Here is a 19,887-nt window from a genome sequence, read left to right as displayed (position 1 = left end):
TTCCTCCTTTGCCTTCAGATTTTCTGAAACTTTTCTTATCAGAACTTGCACCTTTCCTGGAAAACTTTTTTCCCCTTCTGAATTTCCTGTATGCAATCTTTGTGATTCCTTTCACCATAAGAGCACACAGCTTCATCATTTATTCATCAGGGTCCATCTCAGATAGACTTTCAGTTTCTGAATCCTCATCACTATCAGAACTTGATGACTCAGTATCAGACTTTGTGATAAGAGCCTTTCCTTTGCCTTTCTTTGAGACAACCACTTTAGGGGATTCCTCCTCAGCCTTAAGAGTAACTGTCCTTGACTTTCTCCCATGCCTCTTGCTTCTTTGATCCATCTCAAGTTTATGAGTCTTGAGCATACCATAACTTTCATCAAGAGTAGTTTCATCAAGAGCATAGTTGTCTCTTATAGTAGTTGCCTTCAAATCCCAACTTTCAGGAAGAGCTAAAAGGAATTTCAGATTAGTATCTTCAAGATCATATTCCTTATCCACCCGTGACAGATCATTCAAGAGTTTGACAAATCTGTCATATAAACCAGTTAATGACTCATCAGGTTTTGAGTCAAAGTGCTCATACTCTTGAGTGAGTATAGTCCTCCTGTTCTTCTTAATTGAATCAGTTCCCTAGCATCTTGTCTCCAAGGCATCCCATATTTTCTTTGCAGTCTTGCAGTTAATTACCCTGTTTGACATGACATTATCAATGGCACTATGCAACAAATGTCTTACCTTTGCATCCTTTGCAATAGATGAGATATCTTCAGCTGTATATTCACTTTTCTCCTTTGGTACAGTCTGTGCTGGCTGATCTGCAACTACAACAAAGAGCTTGGTTGGCTTTAGGGATGGCAATTTGTACCGAACCCGAATATTTCGGGTTTGGATTTGGGTTCGGGTTTGATTTTTAAACCCGGACCATTTTCGGGTCGGGTTTGGTTTTAAGGCATACCGTTTCGAATCCGACCCGAAAACCCGAAACCCATTCCGACCCGCACCCGAACCCGATCTGAAACCGGTGTTAATATATAAATAATATTTTATATTTTATAAGTAATAATATAATATATAATATAGTATATTACTAATATTAGTACTAAAAAATTATACTTTTTATAAACCATTGCATTAAAGTTGTTTAAATATATTTTTAGCAGCATTTTCACTACAAGTATACTAAAGGTCAAGATTGTTGCATTATTTCACCAACAATTTTATTCATAGAGGTATATTATCCATTGTCTTCTCAAAACCCTCTAATTCAATCCCAAAAATTTCAATATCGTAATATTTATGAGCACTTTGCTCTAAGCAGATTCTAGTAATTTTTCACTAGAGTTTGTGCAAATTAAGGTGCAATTTGATAGCGATCTACAAATCCGAACCCGAACCGAACCCGATGGGTTCGGGTTCGGGTTTGGTGGTTCGGGTTTTTTCGGGTTCGGGTTTGGAAAAAATAATCGGGTTCGGGTTTGGTTTTTGCTAAACCCGTTTCGACCGACCCGATTGCCATCCCTACTTGGCTTATGTGGTCCTTCATTAATTCTGTCAAGGTATTCTGGATCTATAGCTTCCAGAAACATAGACATCATCACCTTCCATATGGGATACTCAGAAGGTTTTAGTATGAGAACCCTAATAGTCTCATATCGATTATGGATTTGAGTCTTTGGAGTTTCTTCAGTTTTAGTGGGCTTGGTTGGAGTTTGTGCTTCTTTAAACATGATTGTTTTTGGATCTTTACTGTATGCATGTTAACAGATTGCTCTGATACCACTTGTTAGGTCACACACACTGTAGAAGGGGGTTGAATACAGTGTTTACTACAATCAAATAGAATATATGAACTCAAGTAACAGAACATAGATTTTATTCAGCACAATAAACTCTGTTACAAAGAACTATTCTCTCTCAGTGATGAACAAATTATCACGAGAGCTGCTAGGGTTACAATGAATAATAATCTCGATTAAGATAACACATATAGTGTAAACCCTATGTATGTGTTTATATACTACACAGTTACAAGATAATCTTCTAATTGATATCGAATATAATTCTGCTTCCTAATATATATATCAATCAGCTATCTTTTCTTCCAAGTATTCTATTTCTTATAGAATTCTTCTTCATGCATATCTCTTCTTATTTCAGTCTCGATCTTCTTTCCTTTCAATCAGCCGTCTTCCTTATCTGAAAGCCTCCTTAAGTCCTGATATTATCTCCTGATAAATATCTCCTGATAACTTAAGTTCTGACAACTTAAGTTCTGATATCTAAAGTCCTGACTTCAGTATAAGTACTGATTTCCAGTTAAGTTCTGATTTATTCTGTTAAGTAAGATCTGAAAACTAAACACAAATCATATTAGACATGACATAACAAATATATCTAACATGTAAAAACCTTAAAAAACTTGGCATAATGTTGAACATCATCTGCCTCACCTGTTAAAATGCAATATGGGAAATAATTTCAAAATCTCAGGTTTTTAAATAAAAGCTGTTAATGACAAGATACCTCCATAAGTTCCATCTTTTGGAATGACAGATTCATCAAAACACATATTTTAAACTTCAGTGCTTCGTCAATATGGTAGAGAGCAATGGTATCACCAATTTTAATTTGTGTATCTCGAATGAACCAATTCCACTCATTAGTAATAAGGACTGCGTCAGGAACCCATTTTACATGTATAGGCCATTCTTGATCCTCAAAATAAAATGTAATGACTGGAGACTTTTCACATAACCCAAATTTGTCGCAAGTATCTGAATTTATAACCTAGAAGGTACAAAACTATTAGAGACAACACATTAAAAAAATGATAATGTTTTAAAATAAATTTTGAAATATGGATGTCTATTTGTTACCTCAGTGAATGATGTGCCCAACAAATGTTTGCCTTCAATACGTATGTGTTGAACAGTGCATAAATTAGTTGTAGCATTATAACAAAAAGTAATACTCAGTCTTTTTAGCTCGGTATCAGTCCAGGTCAAGTCAGAATCTGATGCCACTTCTGTATATTTCTTTTCCACCGCATACAGATTATATACTTGAAATTTGAACTGCGCTCCTCCTTCATATTCCAGTAGAACCATGTGGTGGGGCTTCAATAAGTAGAATTTCATCATATCAGACAGATTTTGGATACTCTTAGAATTTCTCGGATATTTTCCCGTCCTAACAATATTCAAGGGTCCTAACAACTTAACCTCATCAGGGAGGTGACTGCCATAGTTTACATAAAATGGCAATGACAGAAACTGCATAATTTGAACAAAGTAAGCAAAATAGATACTCTAATATATAACAATTACAATTATCACATAATGAGCAATTTGAACTTTAACAAAGTACATAGCTACATTCTAATACATGCCAATCCCCCCTTTCTGTAAAAATCACTCATATTTGTACAAATAAAACATATCTGAACTTCTTTTAGATCCATTTCTGCATCAATTTACATTCAACGATCAATCTAACATCAAATTCTTATTCTAACAATGAGAATACGTAAAAGAGAATTGAACAACTTACTTCTTTCGAAATGAGTACCCCGATGAAATGGTATGAATTAGTTATTGTACTAAATGCAGCACTTCAAGCTCTAAGCATACATTCCTTGAATCAACTTCAAATTGAAAGAGAGAGTGTGTGAATTGTGAATTGTAAGTGAGTTTTGTCTGTTTCAAATTGAAAGAGAGAGTGTATGAATTGTAAGTGAGCTATGCTGATTTGCTTTTTCTTTTTATTTTTGGAATATGTTTGTGTATTATTCAACTATTTTGTCCATCCTAAAAACCTACTATTAAATGTTAAATTCATAAGATACTTTTCCTTATAATTTGTATGGAAATATAAATGCTCTATAAACGTATTTTAATTAAAATCAAATAATTCTATAATAATGTTTTATAGCAATACAATACATAAGTTTGGAAAATCTTTAATAACTTGCCGCTGTACATACTTTTTTAGATGCAGAATATGTGATGTCATCTAAAAATGAATGTGACTGTTGTATTATATGTATATCTTTTTTTTCATTAAATTAAATCAAATTATTTAATTTTGGTATTGTCTAAACTATTCATGACAATATTATTGACAGACTTTTACCTAAACTCGACACTATTATATTTCAGTGAAAAAAGAAACTATTCAAATGGTAAAAAAAATGGTAAATATATTTATTTGGTGCGAATAGTAAAAACTAATAATTTTTTTCTAGCACGCGTAGCGCGCGGGTAAAGGTCCCTAGTTAATTTGAAGGGGGTATAATAATTTATGAAATTAAACACCATTTGTCATACAAAAACAAAAGGGTTTTTTAAATAAACACCAAAGTTTTATAATTTTTAATGAAAATGCTATCACTTTTTAAAAATATTTGTAAAAATATATTCTGCAACTTTGAAATCATTTTACAACCACTTCTACACCTTAAATTTTAAAAAATATTTGCGAAAATACGTTTTGCCAATATGTAACCATATTTGCAACATAATTTGTAATCGAATAAAATGCGGAATAAAAAAGTGAAACAAAATTCAAGTTAAATAAAACTATTATTAAACTTGAAAGGTGTTACAACAACGGTGTCGTTTACAGGGGATTAATCTCAAATAAATTATTCTAAATCTAGAATAAATTCGACATGAACTTTTTCTATTTTTGAAATAAAAAGATCAAATGCTAGAAGCAATTTGAGATTAAGTTCTAGGGGTTTTGATCCGCTAGATAGTTACACAACAACAAGATAATGATTTCTAGTGGTTTGAATTTAACATTAATGACTAGAAATTAATAGGCTCGAAATGCACTTGAGAGAGATGAAATGCTTCTGCTGTTTGTTCTTCAGGTTGTTGTTCTGTAATAAATGAGCTTCTGTCTGAGTTTTTCTTTTATATTCATTCAACAGAAATTCACTGAATTGGCAAGACAATCCGTTGAGCTAGCAAGACAATCCCAACAGCTGGTAGAACTTTCGGTATGACAAATGAACGAACTAGCAAGACAATATCAACAGCTGGTAGGATTTTCAGTAAGACAATTAAATGAACTGGCATAACTTTCGGTATGACTATTGATTGTCATACTAGTACAAAAGATTGTCTTGCCGAATTAATATTGAATTTAAATTCAAAATCAGTTCTTAAAAAGCATAATATTAATTCAGAATTAATTAATCAATTAATCCAATTAATCAATAAATTAATCTTTGCAGATATAATTTATTTTCTTAATTAAATTATACGACTTAATTAATTAATAGAGAATTAATACTACTCTTGAACAACAACCATTTTTCTGAAAATCTTCTGATAATTATGAATCAATTCCACACTTCAATGTTGACACTCGATGTACTGTCTGGTTCACGAGTGACTAACTTCCGTGACGTTTCTTCATGTCTTGACTTTAGTAACTTGATTTTCTTCAGATTAAATCTCTGTAAATATTTGATACCCTGGCGAGATCTCTGTCACTTAATTAAATCCACAATTTTGATTTATATCACTGAGGCTTGATCAATTTCTTGAGCTTTTTCCAGTAAATAAAGTCCTCAAGTCTGTAGATGAACAATGTTACTTAATCTTGTGACATATGTTACTTAGTGAGATCTCTTTGACGATAGAACCACTATTTACTTGTTACATCCTTATTTGAGTTGAGTTAAATCCTCGAATAAACAAATAGGTTATGACATATGCCTTTCAAGAATGTAATCCAAATTGAAACCTAACTCAATTGCACAATTCAAAATAAATGTAACCTATTATGCAAAATCGTTTTTATGTATATATTACCAGAATAATATCATTTTTTTGCAAATATTTTTAGGAGTTGCTAAATAAATTGTATTTTTGATAAATTCCCAATACATGGAAATAGTTTCAGAATAAAATATTTTTTTGCAATTTTTTTCAGGAATTGATAAAATCACAAATATTTTTTTATAAAAATATATATTTTTGATAAATTTCCAAAACGAGATATATCACACATTCGGTTAGTAAAATTGTCAGGTTTTTTTCCTTCCGACTATAAATAACTTAATTCAAAACTTATATGAAAATAATTAACCTACTTTTAATTTTGGAAATAAGATTTGATCTTAAAATTTATGATAACACTTGATTTTAAAGAAATATGTGTAAATAAAAAACTTTTTGAAAAATAAATTACTTATTAATATATGAATATCAGACAGGGCCTAAATTTTATGTTTTTAACCTGCATCCACATGAAAAAAATAAAGAAAACAGATTATACGGTCTAATTCCCCGTCCCAACATCATCGTATATTAGGGTAAATCCCCTGTAGTTGGAATTCACCAAAGTAAATCCGTCGTATAAAAAAATTGAAATATATATAGATCAGAAAAAATGTAATAAACTAAAGAAAATATTACATTTTCATTATTTTCATTTAGTTAAATATTTGTTATACAAAATCGGTCGAGTTGTAAAAAATCGTCGATAAATTACTCATAATCGGTTAAAAATAATTGTCTAATTCGCTAAATCTTCGATTAGCCACCAATAAATCATTAAATTTTTAAAAAAACGTCCAATAAATTACAAATTAATACTTATTATTTTCAATTTTTGAATCTATATTCACACTTTTTAATTAGTTTTCAGAATCATCGAAAATCGAATCTAGACATGAACCACAGGAAATAAACTCTTAAACAGAGCTATCTAACCGTCCTTCCCGTAATCGGACTTAAAAATATAAAAATATATGTGATCTGCACATATTATTATTTTAATATATGATGATTCAAGCGAGAGTAATGTTTATTTAGAGCCGCATCAAAGCGGTAGTTAAAGAGAGGTTTAAGAAGTTAATAATATCGGCAGTTCTAGTAACACAAAACTCCATTTACACTTGCTATACTTGGTAATTACTTTACAATATAGTTTGGAAATGGTGGGAGATTTAAGTAGCAGCAATAACGAAGTTCAAGGCAGAAAAGCAACATCATCAACAGGTAGAGAGAGAAGGAGAAAATGGCTTAAAAGAAGAGAGAGATGGATCGTAATTCTTGGCGTAATACTCCACGCTATATACATGCTCAGCATTTTCGATATTTACTTCAAGACTCCTATTGTTCATGGCATGGATCTTGTTACCCCTTCTTTTTCAGCCCCTGCAAAGCGTCTTGTGCTTTTAGTTGGTATGCACACCACCTGTTTGATCATTTGTTTGTTTGAATTTATTATGCGTTTTTTATGTGTGAAGTGTGATTGCAGCTGATGGGCTGCGGGCGGATAAGTTTTATGAGCCGGATAATGAAGGGAAGTATAGGGCGCCGTTTTTGAGGAACGTGATTAAGCATCGAGGCCGGTGGGGAGTTTCTCATGCTCGTCCTCCGACTGAGTCGAGGCCTGGCCATGTTTCTATTATTGCCGGTTTTTATGAGGATCCCAGCGCTGTTACGAAAGGCGGGTTTATTGCATTTTATGATAGTTTTATTAGTTAGGCCTGTGTGTATGTTAGATTAAATTTATTCGTTGTTGTTGCAGGATGGAAAGCAAATCCTGTTGAATTTGATTCTGTATTTAATCGAAGTCAGCACACGATTTCTTATGGTAGTCCTGATATTGTTCCGATATTCTGTGGAGCATTGTCACATAGTACCTGGAATACATATCCCCATGAATTTGAAGATTTTGCAACTGGTTTGATTACACTCATTTTCCCTTCCGTATATGTTTGATTACAACTTAAGTTTTTTTAACTTTGTCATGGATATATATATATATATATATATATGTGGTTATATATATAAAGCTTGTTTTAGTGTAGCAAAAATGGCATTCATTTATACAGTTAAACTTGTACGGATGGTGGTTTCCTAACTCTCAACTAGAATTGTAATTGAAATAACGTAAAACTAAGAAATACATTGAGTGGTAATGTAAGAAAATATTGATTTTTTGCTAGACATTTAATGTTGACAAAAGCGATAATGACAGGTTTGTATTTGTTGGTGTCAACATTATTCTCTAATCTCTATTAAATCCAATGACTTTTTTATTTGATCGATGATGTCTCTAAAATAGAATGATTTTTTATTCTTTGATAGACACTTAAATAAAGGCGACAACATGTGAATCGATGATAAAATATTTTTGAACGCATAGTGGGTAAGCACGAATGAGGAAGACTGAGAGGTTCAAAGTCCGTGAGGCCAGATAGGTTACTTCAGAAACAATAAGACTGTACTCATGGAAAAGAAAAAACCGCAATTATATGGCATAAGACTGCAAATGACCTGTCTACATCTTTAACAACCTCAAAGCTTAATTGCCTTTTGTTTTGATCAGTGTTCCAAAAATTGGCCAATTAACCGATTACTCGAGGTCCCGTCTCGATTAATCAGAAATCGGGTCAAAGTACGTTTTTTAATATCGGCCTATTCAGGTAAAAAATCAGTCGATTTGGTCAGAGGGTAAAAATTTTAAAAATAAAAATAAGTTAATAGTTAATAATAATATATTTACTTATATTGACTATTGTATGCCCCTAAATTATCGTAAGATCCGTGGAGAACCGGTGATTCCATTTTATAGTCGATGGTTCTCCACGAATTTTTATAATAATACTTATGTTGGCCTATATTTTATATTTATATCGAATTTATATATAATAGGTACTAATAATTTTCTAACTACTAAGTAGTGTGTAGTAATCATTATGTATAACTAACTATCAAAAAAATTATTATGTATAAACCACTTAAATATAAGATGTGAACTAATGTTATGTGGTATTATTTTTATAAATCTTATGGAAATTTAATAAAATTTAAATAGAATTATATATTATAATTTATTTAATTAAATTGCTTCTGATTAATACTCCGATTAATCACCGATTATCCGATTAATCACTAAAAGGTACCTCTACTGAACAATGCCGATTTCCGTCATTTAGAACACTGGTTGTGATTGTTCAAATATGTACTTTAGAGCTAATAATTTAACGGGCCGCTAAACTGGACCGAGACTCCAGGAGTATCATATATGTGATGAAATTTATCTGGGATCCGTCTAGTCACTTACATGGTAATAGACCAGTAAGCCTAAGAACATGTAGACCCGCCATGTCTTTGACAAGGTTCGAACCTTCGACATCCCGTAAGGGGAGCGAGGGCCCACAGGTGTTGGGTTAGGTTTACTATCTATATTAATTAGTATTACGTGTTTATCTGCTTTGAGATTCTGTGTAAAAAGTAGCGGGGGTTGCAAATGCTAGAAGTGGTTTCGTGGAAATTAGCTCAGGAAGGTAGTTCTTTTTGTGTGTCTACTGTCTATTTAAGCCATTCTTGTAGTAGCAGTAAAAGAGATGAAGACATAAGTGAATCAAACTTGTGATTATTTCCACCCAAAGAGAAATATATAAATTGGTATTTTCAGTTATTCTACATTGGGAGTTGGGACCCAACACATAAACTACATATGTCAGGCTGCCAATACCCCGGATTTTTAAAGTATGGAAAGGGTTTTGTGGCCTAAAAAAATGAGGTGTCGCTGATGTGGATACTGGTCTGGCGGGCTATGTCTGCGTGCAAGAATTATGTGTAGTTTAGGTGGCAACTAAAAGAGTGGTAATTTTATGAAACAAATTTAATTATTTTCCGAGAAGTGTGAGTTGTAATACCATTAGGTCTGTGCAGTCTGCATCACAAGGCTTGGTTAAGTTGAAATGGAGAACATGTGTTTATGAAAAATCTTAAGTAAAAGGGAAAATAGATTGATAAGTCCTTGAACTATTCCTGTTTTATTCGATAGGACCCTGAACAAAAGATTCCGCAAATCCGGTCCTTTAACTTTCAAATTTTTTTGGATTAGGTCATTCCGTTAAAAAGATTCTGACACCGTTAGAATCTTGCTGACGTGGCAGTTAACTTTGACGTGTAAATTGAGAGAAAAACGTAATTAAATAAAAAAAGACATACTAGTTCATATACAGACGTTAACAGAATCCACTATCCATATACATACACATAACATATTATCAGTGCGGGCTACTTTTAATATTAAGATTTTATTTTTATATAACATTTATTTTTTATAATGAAACAAATAAACTATAAAAGATAATAAAATACAATATATATGTATTTATGAAGTTAATGACATAAATGGATTTCATACTATGAACGGGTTAAAAAATCTACATAGTTATGATCTTAAATTTGAAAATAAATCTGTATAATGCGTCTAATGATATATAGTTATTTAAAATTTAATAATGATATAACACATCTATATTATATTATTAAAACAACGACTGGTAGGACGGTACTCATATTTTAATATTAATACTTTAGTTCGTTTGTTTTACAATTAGAATTTTATTGTAATTTTTATTTAATTGAACTTTGACACTTAACTGATTTATTAATCTTATTATAATTAAATGGATTTTAATTGTTTATTTAAATATATCTCAATTTTGTAATACTATTTTTTCATTTAAATTATACATATCATTTCACTTATAACAATATAATATTTGAATTTTAGGTAATTGGAATAGATTCCACGCTGTATTTATGTTAGACCTAACATTTTAGTATAAATTAAATTAAATTAATTAATAAAAATAATAAATTTTTAGGTTAAAAAATTATATTGATTTTAAATTATATTGATTTTAAGTTACAATATAACGTTTTAAAAGTCATGTGCATGGCATGTGATGTTATTTTTTATGTCTTAATTTCATTTTTTTGTGTCTTATATCATTTTTTTGTTGAATTTTAGTCAAATTCACTGCCACATCAGCAAGATTCTGACGGCGTCAGAATCTTTTTAACGGAAGGACCTGATCCAAAAAAATTTGAAAGTTAAAGAGCAATCTTTTGTTCAGGGACCTATCGAATAAAACATGAATAATTCAAGGATTTATCAATTTATTTTCCCTAAGTAAAATAGAAACTTGGGTTGTATTTACCTTTCCCAATTTTTGGTATCCGGAAGTAATCCCAGTGCTCCTACATTTGTAAATTGCTCTCTGGATTTCTTTGTTCTGTATTTTATTTACTATAGTATCCTTTTTTCCAGTATTTCTACAAGGATATAACTAATAAAGTGTAAAATATTACTGTTGTTTAAACCACTTAGTAATTGGGTGATGTTACTACAGATGCGTCTTTTTTGGATGAGTGGTCATTTGATCAATTCCAGAGCCTCGTAAACAGGTCTAATGAGGACCCAAAGTTGAAGGAGCTACTTAGACAAGATAATGTTGTTATATTTCTGCACTTGCTTGGTTGTGATTCAAATGGTCATGCACATCGCCCCTTTTCACCCATTTATCTCAACAACGTTAAGGTTGTTGACCATATCGCTGAAAGAGTTTATGATCTTCTTGAAGATTATTTCAAGGACAATCGAACAGCTTATATATTTACAGCTGATCATGGAATGAGTGACAAAGGTTCAAATTTTCCTCTTTTAGTTACTTGGATTTTCAGTTTTTTTTCCAATTTATTAAGCTAAATTACCTCAAAGAAATTTGAAAACATATGCAATCACAAATTCCATTGTAATGGTGCTGAACATCTTAGTATCTTACTGTAGTGTTCTACCCAGAAAGTAGAAAACATATTGCCGGAGACCAGCTAACTAGTACTTGGCACTTGCACATAGATTTCATCTCCATTCCAGGACTTTTTGGCATATCTGTCTTCACAACCATGATTACCTTACTACTACCAGTCCAAAAATAAACAATGGAATAGAAATCCTCATCATGGTAACATAAGATTGGTAGTCAATCCTTTACGGTTAATTGAGAAAATAATGTCTGTTTTTTGTTTCGTTTTAAATTCCATTGTTTCTTAAATAAATAATCTTCATATGATTTAATATGATGTTTTACATAAAGTGTAACACCCCTGTCCCACATTGAGGAGTGTATGAAAATTTATTCGGTGGCCTGAGTTATATATTCTGTTAACCATAATCTTGTGGTCTTCTGTAGGAAGTCACGGAGATGGACATCGTTCTAACACTGATACTCCTCTTGTTGCTTGGGGAGCAGGTGTGAAACATCCCATGCCGACATTCGGCCATGATCATAATGATTATGGTACTTTTGTCGATGACCATGTGCATGATATGCCAACACCTAAAGAGTGGGGCCTAGGCAACATAGAAAGAGTGGATGTTAATCAAGCTGATATTGCACCACTAATGGTTTGTGCAATGTCCTGTCTTCCTCTGGATTCTTAATAATAGCCTGTTTACTTTTATACGTGAAATTTTGTTCTGATATGCTCTATCACGGTTTTGGCAGTCAGCTCTTCTTGGTTTACCCTGTCCAGCCAATTCAGTAGGAAGTTTGCCACTTGGTTACATCAATTTAAATAAGGTGACAACCTGCTCTTCTGTTGTATTGAATGCATATGCCATGGAGCCAACAAGAGGTTGGTGCAGTGGTTGCACTCTTGTCCCCCTTGCGGGAGGTCAAGAGTTCGACTCCTGGTGTGTGTGTATGTAATTAATTAGCAAAAAAAAGATGTGTATGGCATGGTAGATTATGGGTTTCATGTTGTTTCTCCAACTTGTGGTTATAAAGTGCTACTTTGGTGGTAACAAATTTTTTTTTGATTCAATGTATTATTCTATGGTAGAGTTAGGGATCAATGAAAGATGAAACCTGGCATTAATCTCCAAGTTTTGGGGATAAAATGGTATAAAAAACTCATATTCACTTTCTTCTTTTTGACCAGGCAGAAGAAGTTGAAGCTGTGCTAGCCAATGCAAAACAAATTCTTAACCAATTCCTTCGCAAATCTCGTATCCTTTCTAAATACTGACTGAAATTATCATAAGAAATGGACAGTACAGACCAGGCTTTTGCCTTCTTAATTTATTCATATCTTTTCCGTGAGTTATAAATTCTTTTCAATATATATGAGTAAAACAAAGAAACTTTAGTAGACCCACTAATTTTGTTCAGGAATCAGGATTTGCATTAGCCATATGTTTTCTTTGACAAAAACCAGAACTAAAGCAGGAAAGTTCATTAAGTTTCAAGCCTTTCAAACCACTGGCTCACTATTCGTTAGATTTGGAACAAATCAATTCTGGAATATCTGATGGAGACTATGAATCAGCAATGAAGCTAGCTGTAAACCTTAGAAGGTTGGCACTGGAGGGACTTGACTATTTTCAAACGTATGATTGGTTGATGCTGATGACTGTGGTCACTCTTGGCTACATTGGTTGGATGTTTTATCTTATCCTTCATGTATTGCAATCTTATACTACTTTGCCTGGATATATACTTAAAATGGAGCAAGCAGTTTCCCGCAGAAACAGTAGTTTAAAGGTAATGTACAGATTTTGTTAGGACAGCTCCTGTAGACGTGGCATCTTATTAGGCTGTGTGTCTAGTGATCCCTTGTATGAGGGGTTGCTTTGCTTGTGATGGCCTGGCCATTTGCAGATCCCTCCCTTCCGTTATAAAAGACGGGGAGGTGGATATGCTCTAGATGAACAAGGAAAGCAGTAAGAGTGGGTGGGAAGGGACACATGGGATTCTATCGGAGAATTAGAGATAGAAGATGATAGAGATAGGAATAGGACGCCTGGATTGATTATAATTAGTAATGTAAACTGTTTATGGAGCATGCTAGAAATTTCCCTTTTTTTTATTTGTACGCGAATGTTACCTTCTGAAATCTGATAAAGTAGCATTTAACTTAGATGTCAAAAAGATTATTTCAGAGAAATAAACCACACATAGATGATTTCGTTGCTTTCCCAAACTGGACCGGTCATAAGTTCTTGTGCAAGTTAAACAAAGGTCACAAATTGCAAACAACTTTTTACCAAGTATTGTGTTTGTTACTTGGTTTGACATTTGGGATACAATCGATGACTTCACTTGATATGTAATAAAGGAGGCTGCTTTTTTCGAGAAAGATAACCCTGGAGATATGAGCGGCTGAATAGAAAAAATGAAATGAGACTTGCTTGCTAGAATAGAACACCAAGAAGCAAGGTGGGCCAGTTCATCACCTTAATATAAACATTAGTGTTCAGTGAAAACATTACGGAATCCCGACTTATTCTACTAGGTGTTGCACATGCTAACAGAACTTGATAAGTTCTATCTACGCCCTCCAGTTACCAAATTCACATCTAATCAACTACTTTTATTCTTAAACCTTATCACTTTTACCAATTCATGAGGTAAAGGTTGGATAGCTCAAGTGGTAAAGGGCTTATCCTCTGTCGTCCCAGATCCTGGGTTCGATCCTGGCTCACCCCAAGAATTGTTGAGAACAGATACTCATTTGTAAGGTTATAAGCCAAAATTAGTCAAAAAAAAAATTCATGAGAAATTTGTTTCCATAACATGCTATTTTCATATGTCAAGCAATATCGACATAACTTGTTAGAGATATTCTAATATTTATTTGTTTCCTTTTTAACAATTCAATCCCCTTTCTTCAGCCAGGAAATCATCTTTACAATTCTTTTCTAATGCAGGCAAACTTATGCGGAAGTTTTTTCATGGCAATAGTTGTTATCATACTATTTCTGGAACACTCTCCTCCTCTTTACCATGCATATTCTGCAATGACAGTATTTCTCTGGACACAAATATTTAGTGAATATCAGTTTCTAAATGCTTTATGGAGGTATTTACGCGGTAGAGAGCATTACCATACTATCAAACTCGTAGCAACCTGTTTGGTATCAGTTTTTATACTTGAAGTATTGGTATGCTACTCAAAATCTGTATATTAAGTTTTATTAGATAATTAGGCTTTGTATGTTGGGCGAGGGCCCTAGATGAGCATTTAGAATTTTTTTTTTCCGTCTTATTCAGGTAAAAAGCTTTACAGAGAGGAAGCTTTACACCTGGTGTTTTTTGATTGTTGGCCTAATTGCTCCAGTTTATCTTTCTAGATTGATTGCACGGAAATCTGGAACACTACTATTTATGTGGCTGTCATGTTGGTTTTTATCCGTTTTTACTTTAATGCCCGCAGAAATACCTGACAACACCCTACTAGTGTAAGTTTTTTCCAGCAATTTTCTGCATCTGTGTACTGTTTACTGTTTTGCCTATAAAAAATGATCTTTTACACTGATCTACAAGTAAGTCGGTTTTGAGTCAAGTGGCTTATGACAATTATGGCTGTGTATCAAAATCTTATTTGAGTAAATTTATAAAGCTAACTGTAATTACTTGATGAGCAGGAACTTTTTTATGCTCCTAGTAATCGTGCTTTCTTCGATATAATCTTTTCCAAATTTATAATCTCCTTCATTCAGTATCTTTTTGATCAAATCCAGTTTCTTGTGATTCTATTTCTAATCTTAACTCTCATCACTACCTGAATTTACTCTTGAACTTAATTATCATTTAAAAGCCTTTTTAAAGTGATCCAAACAAGCCAATAATAATTTTTTCTGGCTATTTCATTCTTAGAAATGTAAGTAGGGAAATTATCCTATTTGAATTTTATAAATAAATGTCTAGAAGTTGCCCAGTATGTTTCTCTACAATATTTTTATCTTCTCTGGTGGTAACTGACATACTAGTTATATTTGTCTAATCAGGAGTTCTCAGAAAGCATTTATTTTTTTGGAATGTTATTCTTTATAAGCTTCCTTGTTAGTTAGGTTCCAACTTCCAGTCAAGATTTCATACATAGTAAACCATACATGCAAGATTTTATGTTCTCCCGTTCTAAAATTTTGTTACTTGTTTGCTTCTAGTTTTTAAGGTGAGGTTATTTGAAATTGCATCTTTATGTTTACCGCATTTTGTCTATGATGATTACAATATCGATAATCTAAATGAAGTGTGCTTATGCTTAAAAATCAAAATTGATTATATCTTAATGTGCACTGTATTATAGAGAATATAAAGAGTGCCGTTTGGATATAAGGAGGAAATTTGCTTCTAAAAGTTTTCTCTTGCAGAGTTGGTAGTGGAGCTATGATAATTACAGTAGGAGGAGCTGCAAGGTACCTGGATCGGCGTGTTAGAGATAATAAGTACTGGTCCAATCTCCTTAATTGTGACAGAAAAACTAAATTCCCCTTTCTCTTTGAGTTGCAGGTTTGCAAAACTCAAATCTGTTTATTGATCGATATGTTAGCTATAAATTTTGGCACATGAGTATAGACGATCACCTTATATCTTCCATATTGCAGTCTCTTTTGATAGGTTTGTCATCAGTAATGGTGTTGTTATCAACTTCTCATAGAACAAAAAACCGGGAACTGCTTGCTTTGCATCAACTGATAAACTGGTTAACAGCTGGTATTCTTCTTTCCTGCTCCCTTCTTCCTTAAGTGACTCAATTTCATCGTAGCCTATATCCCCTGCTACGGACTACTATTTTTTTAGGTTTTATTTAGTATTAATTTAAGTTTTTTATCATTTTTTAATATCAATGTTAGGATTTCACATAATCATATGTAATGACGCTTTGTGTTATGCGTACTTGAATTAATTGTTGATGTCCAAATGTGGTTCATTTCTTGGATGAGCTGCAGTTTCAAGCTTTCCTTTCTTGAATAATTAGTACATTCTCTACTCTAACATCATGAACGTCACATGTTTCTATAATCTATCTTATATTCTTTAACTATTTTCGTTTAGGTTTCTCAATGGCTCTTCCACTATTTTCGGCAACTGGTCTCTTGTCAAGACTTACTTCCATATTTCTTGGCTTTGCACCTGCTTTTCTTCTCCTCTCAATTGGGTATCTCAAATTTCTATATTGGCCTATAATTTTAATTGTATATTTGTTTATATAATGTTGTATGTTTTTTTTAAATGTTTGCAGATATGAAGCAGTGTTCTATGGTGCTCTTGCTCTTGCACTTATGGCATGGATACTTTTTGAAAATGCACTTCTACATTATAGTAAAACAAGTGCATCTCAAACTTCAATCAGAGGCGTGGAAGATAATTTTCAGTTAGAAAATGAAAATAGAAGTCTGCAGCTGTCTGATATGAGAATACCATTAGTCTTTGTAAGTCATACCTTGTTTATTATAAATTTTACAACCTATGATCGTTCATTTGGAACATGGTTATTGTCTGCAGGTGCAGGTTCTATTAAGTGAATTAGTATGGGAGAATTTAGCAGAGGGAATAATTGATACGAGAACTGGTGAAAAATGATCCATATTATAAAAATAGGTGCATGAATAAAAGAACCATGTCATTAGAAGTCTATATGTGATACATGGTGCAATGACTAAAACCTAGGACACAACCAAGTATCCCTGTGTACTCGGACACTCAAATCTTCTTACATGACATAGGAATACTTGCACAACCCCGAATCAACCTATTTTTTCACAAGGCGTACTTGGAATTTGAATCAAATGCACAACTTAATCATCTAGATTAACTTGTGCATTTGATTCAATTTGCACAGTCTTTTAATTTTGTTAATGCATATTATCATACATAACATCAAATCTATGTTTATATTATATTATATGTACATGTGCCTTATACCCCACCACCCGAATCCCCAGGTTATCATGTTTGTCGAATCTGGTGTCTCCTCATATTACCTGCCCGTGCACCTGTATCCTCTCTTCTTAGCTATAAACTCATATCGCCAATTGTTTAATATAATTTTATTGTGTTCATACTTCATTATACCCTTTCTACATTCTATTACCTCTGAAGTCGGCCAATCTGTGAAAATTTGTAGTTATTTCTTTTTAATTTCCATTCCTCAAAGTCTCACTAAAATTGTCATGCAAATCCATGTGTGTTTCTGCTGGACTCTTTATTTTTAACTGTGACCACTCTGTGCAGTCTAAATGATTTTATTGCCTTAATTCCATGAATCATCGATTCCATGAATCAGTCAAATATCTCATATAAGCTTGCCTAGAGTCCTATCTCAAGAAGCACCGGGAACATGATTTTTTCAATTATGTATTCTCTATGTGGCTGAAAAATTCTAATAGGTATTTGTTTACTAGGTTGTCTTGTTTAATGTGGCATTCTTTGGAACCGGTAACTTCGCAAGTATTGCGAGTTTTGAGATTTCGTCTGTGTATCGGTTCATCACAATTTTCAGTGTAAGTATAGCTGGACAAGGTTGTATACCGTTTGTACTGTTACCCAAAAACTGTAAACTATCAGATATTCTTTATTTTTATTGCAGCCTTTTCTTATGGCAGCCCTGCTTATCTTCAAATTGCTAATCCCATTCCTGCTTGTTATGTAAGTATTACCCAATATATTTTAATCTGCATTGCAGTACTTTGTCACATAGTACCATTAATGGTATTAGATAGTAAAATGAGATTCATTGCATTGTTGAGCTTGCTTTTTGATCTACATACCTTGATGCAGATGTGCATTCAGTGCAATTACCAAATTAGTACGAGTTCCACGCGTAGGATGCTACTTTCTTGTTATTTTGTGTTCAGATGTAATGACAATCCACTTCTTCTATCTCGTAAGTTCACTATTTTGTTCTAATAGTTTTTTGTCTTTGAATCAGCAGTATCTGATTCTCGGTTATGAGTTGTCCCAGTAGACCTAAATAGCACTTCTTTCTGGTTCATTTGATCAAGGTCTATGCAAATTACTTCCAGTGTTAAAGAACTTTAATTGGGCATATGTTTGACAGGTTCGAAATAAGGGGAGCTGGATGGAGATTGGTAATAGCATTAGCCATTTCGGAATTGTGAGTGCTCAGGTTGTGTTTGTCTTGCTGCTTTTTGCTCTGACAAATATATATACGAAGGACATACAAACTCGATCAGGAAAGCAATTTTCTCGGAAAGATATATGAACTGCAAAAAAGAGTTTAGAAAAAGAGACACTTCTCTTAAAGGTAAGTTTGTATATCTTGTTTTTTTGCAGTTTTTGCTTGTCATTATCGCAAACCATTATGTTTAATATGCCGCGCCTTCTGGCTGTTTCTTAAACTGTTGTCCGGTTGATATTATTGCTAATGATGTTATGTGTTACAGAAGACATAAAACAAGCAACCTAAATGTAATCTGAAATTTTTGTTTGCCTTCTGCACTGATGTATTTGTAGGAGCCTAGGAATCAAATGACTTAACAGCTGTTTCTGTCCAAAGATCAGATGCGTAGTTCACTGATTTGGATATTGAAGAATTACATATGCACCTGATTTTCCACGGCTACCGTTTTGCTTGATGAGGGTGATTATGCACAAGGCGGGGTTGCAAGATCAATTAAGTCAATTTGTGGGGTCAATTGGAAACAGGAGGTTGGTCCTTTTTTGCATGACAGTTGAGTACAATATTTCCACATTTTTGTGATCGAGTGTACCACAAATTTGTTTTGTTTTTGTTTTTTCACTTCCGTTGTGTTTTGTGTGTCTACCGCTAACATCTGCTTTTTTCCCCAAAAATTGTAGCCAGTTTAAAGTATTTTATCTTGTACTAAAATAGTGGATATTTATATGCTTTTTGCTGAGTGAATCTAATGTTAAAATTTCTTGTGGGTTTTATTTTATCAAACTGATACAATAGTAAGAGATATTCTACTTTGTCTTGCCGGAATTTAAGAATATGTTTACTGAAAATTGGTGTTTGGTCATTTTCTCGATATATTTAATCCTTATTTGCAAGTTTTATTTTATTTTTAACGTTAAAATAAATGTCTTTCAATCATCCAAAATGTTTAAATAATTATATATACTAGCTTAAAATCTTGCGATGCACGAGTCTCTATTAATATCTTATATTTTTATTTATATTAAAATAATATGTATTGATTGGTTTTAAATAAATGTTTAATTTTAAATATAGATGGTGATATTCGAATCTAAAATTTTTTATTGTTTATATTTTTTAGTACTATAATCA

General features: G+C 32.7%; 1 protein-coding gene across 7 annotated transcripts; it reads left to right on the top strand.

Annotated features, from left to right (window-relative positions):
* Positions 1-6,710: 6,710 nt before the first annotated feature.
* LOC141712059 (uncharacterized) lies at positions 6,711-19,539 on the top strand. Of its 7 annotated transcripts, none has more exons than XM_074514833.1 (19): positions 6,725-7,200; positions 7,277-7,468; positions 7,550-7,705; positions 11,181-11,474; positions 12,021-12,235; positions 12,336-12,410; positions 12,772-12,838; positions 13,048-13,373; positions 14,540-14,773; positions 14,883-15,070; positions 15,986-16,124; positions 16,220-16,328; positions 16,671-16,773; positions 16,858-17,047; positions 18,020-18,118; positions 18,205-18,263; positions 18,396-18,501; positions 18,676-18,882; positions 19,092-19,539. In XM_074514833.1, exons 1-18 carry the CDS (start codon positions 6,951-6,953, stop codon positions 18,838-18,840), a joined length of 2,967 nt encoding a protein of 988 aa, XP_074370934.1. In that variant the 5' UTR covers positions 6,725-6,950; the 3' UTR covers positions 18,841-18,882; positions 19,092-19,539. The 7 variants fall into 7 exon arrangements, 6 of the variants coding, with proteins under 6 accessions (XP_074370934.1, XP_074370937.1, XP_074370935.1 ...); XM_074514834.1 differs by having other exon boundaries at positions 6,727-7,200; positions 14,540-14,691; positions 14,963-15,070; XR_012571516.1 differs by lacking the exon at positions 19,092-19,539 and having other exon boundaries at positions 6,711-7,200; positions 18,221-18,263; positions 18,676-18,708.
* Positions 19,540-19,887: the final 348 nt, after the last annotated feature.

Source organism: Apium graveolens, chromosome 3, assembly GCF_009905375.1.
Source record: "Apium graveolens cultivar Ventura chromosome 3, ASM990537v1, whole genome shotgun sequence".
Taxonomy (NCBI): Eukaryota; Viridiplantae; Streptophyta; class Magnoliopsida; order Apiales; family Apiaceae; genus Apium; species Apium graveolens.
Note: the sequence above shows the minus strand (reverse complement) of the source record. Positions and strands in the feature narration are given on the sequence as shown.

Coding starts and splice junctions, on each gene's coding strand:
- LOC141712059 (XM_074514833.1), top strand. CDS start 6,951: ATGGTGGGAGATTTAAGTAGCAGCAATAACGAAGTTCAAGGCAGAAAA. Junction 7,469..7,549: donor TCCCAGCGCTGTTACGAAAG/GCGGGTTTATTG, acceptor TTGTTGTTGCAG/GATGGAAAGCAAATCCTGTT. Junction 16,125..16,219: donor CCTTTCTCTTTGAGTTGCAG/GTTTGCAAAACT, acceptor TCCATATTGCAG/TCTCTTTTGATAGGTTTGTC.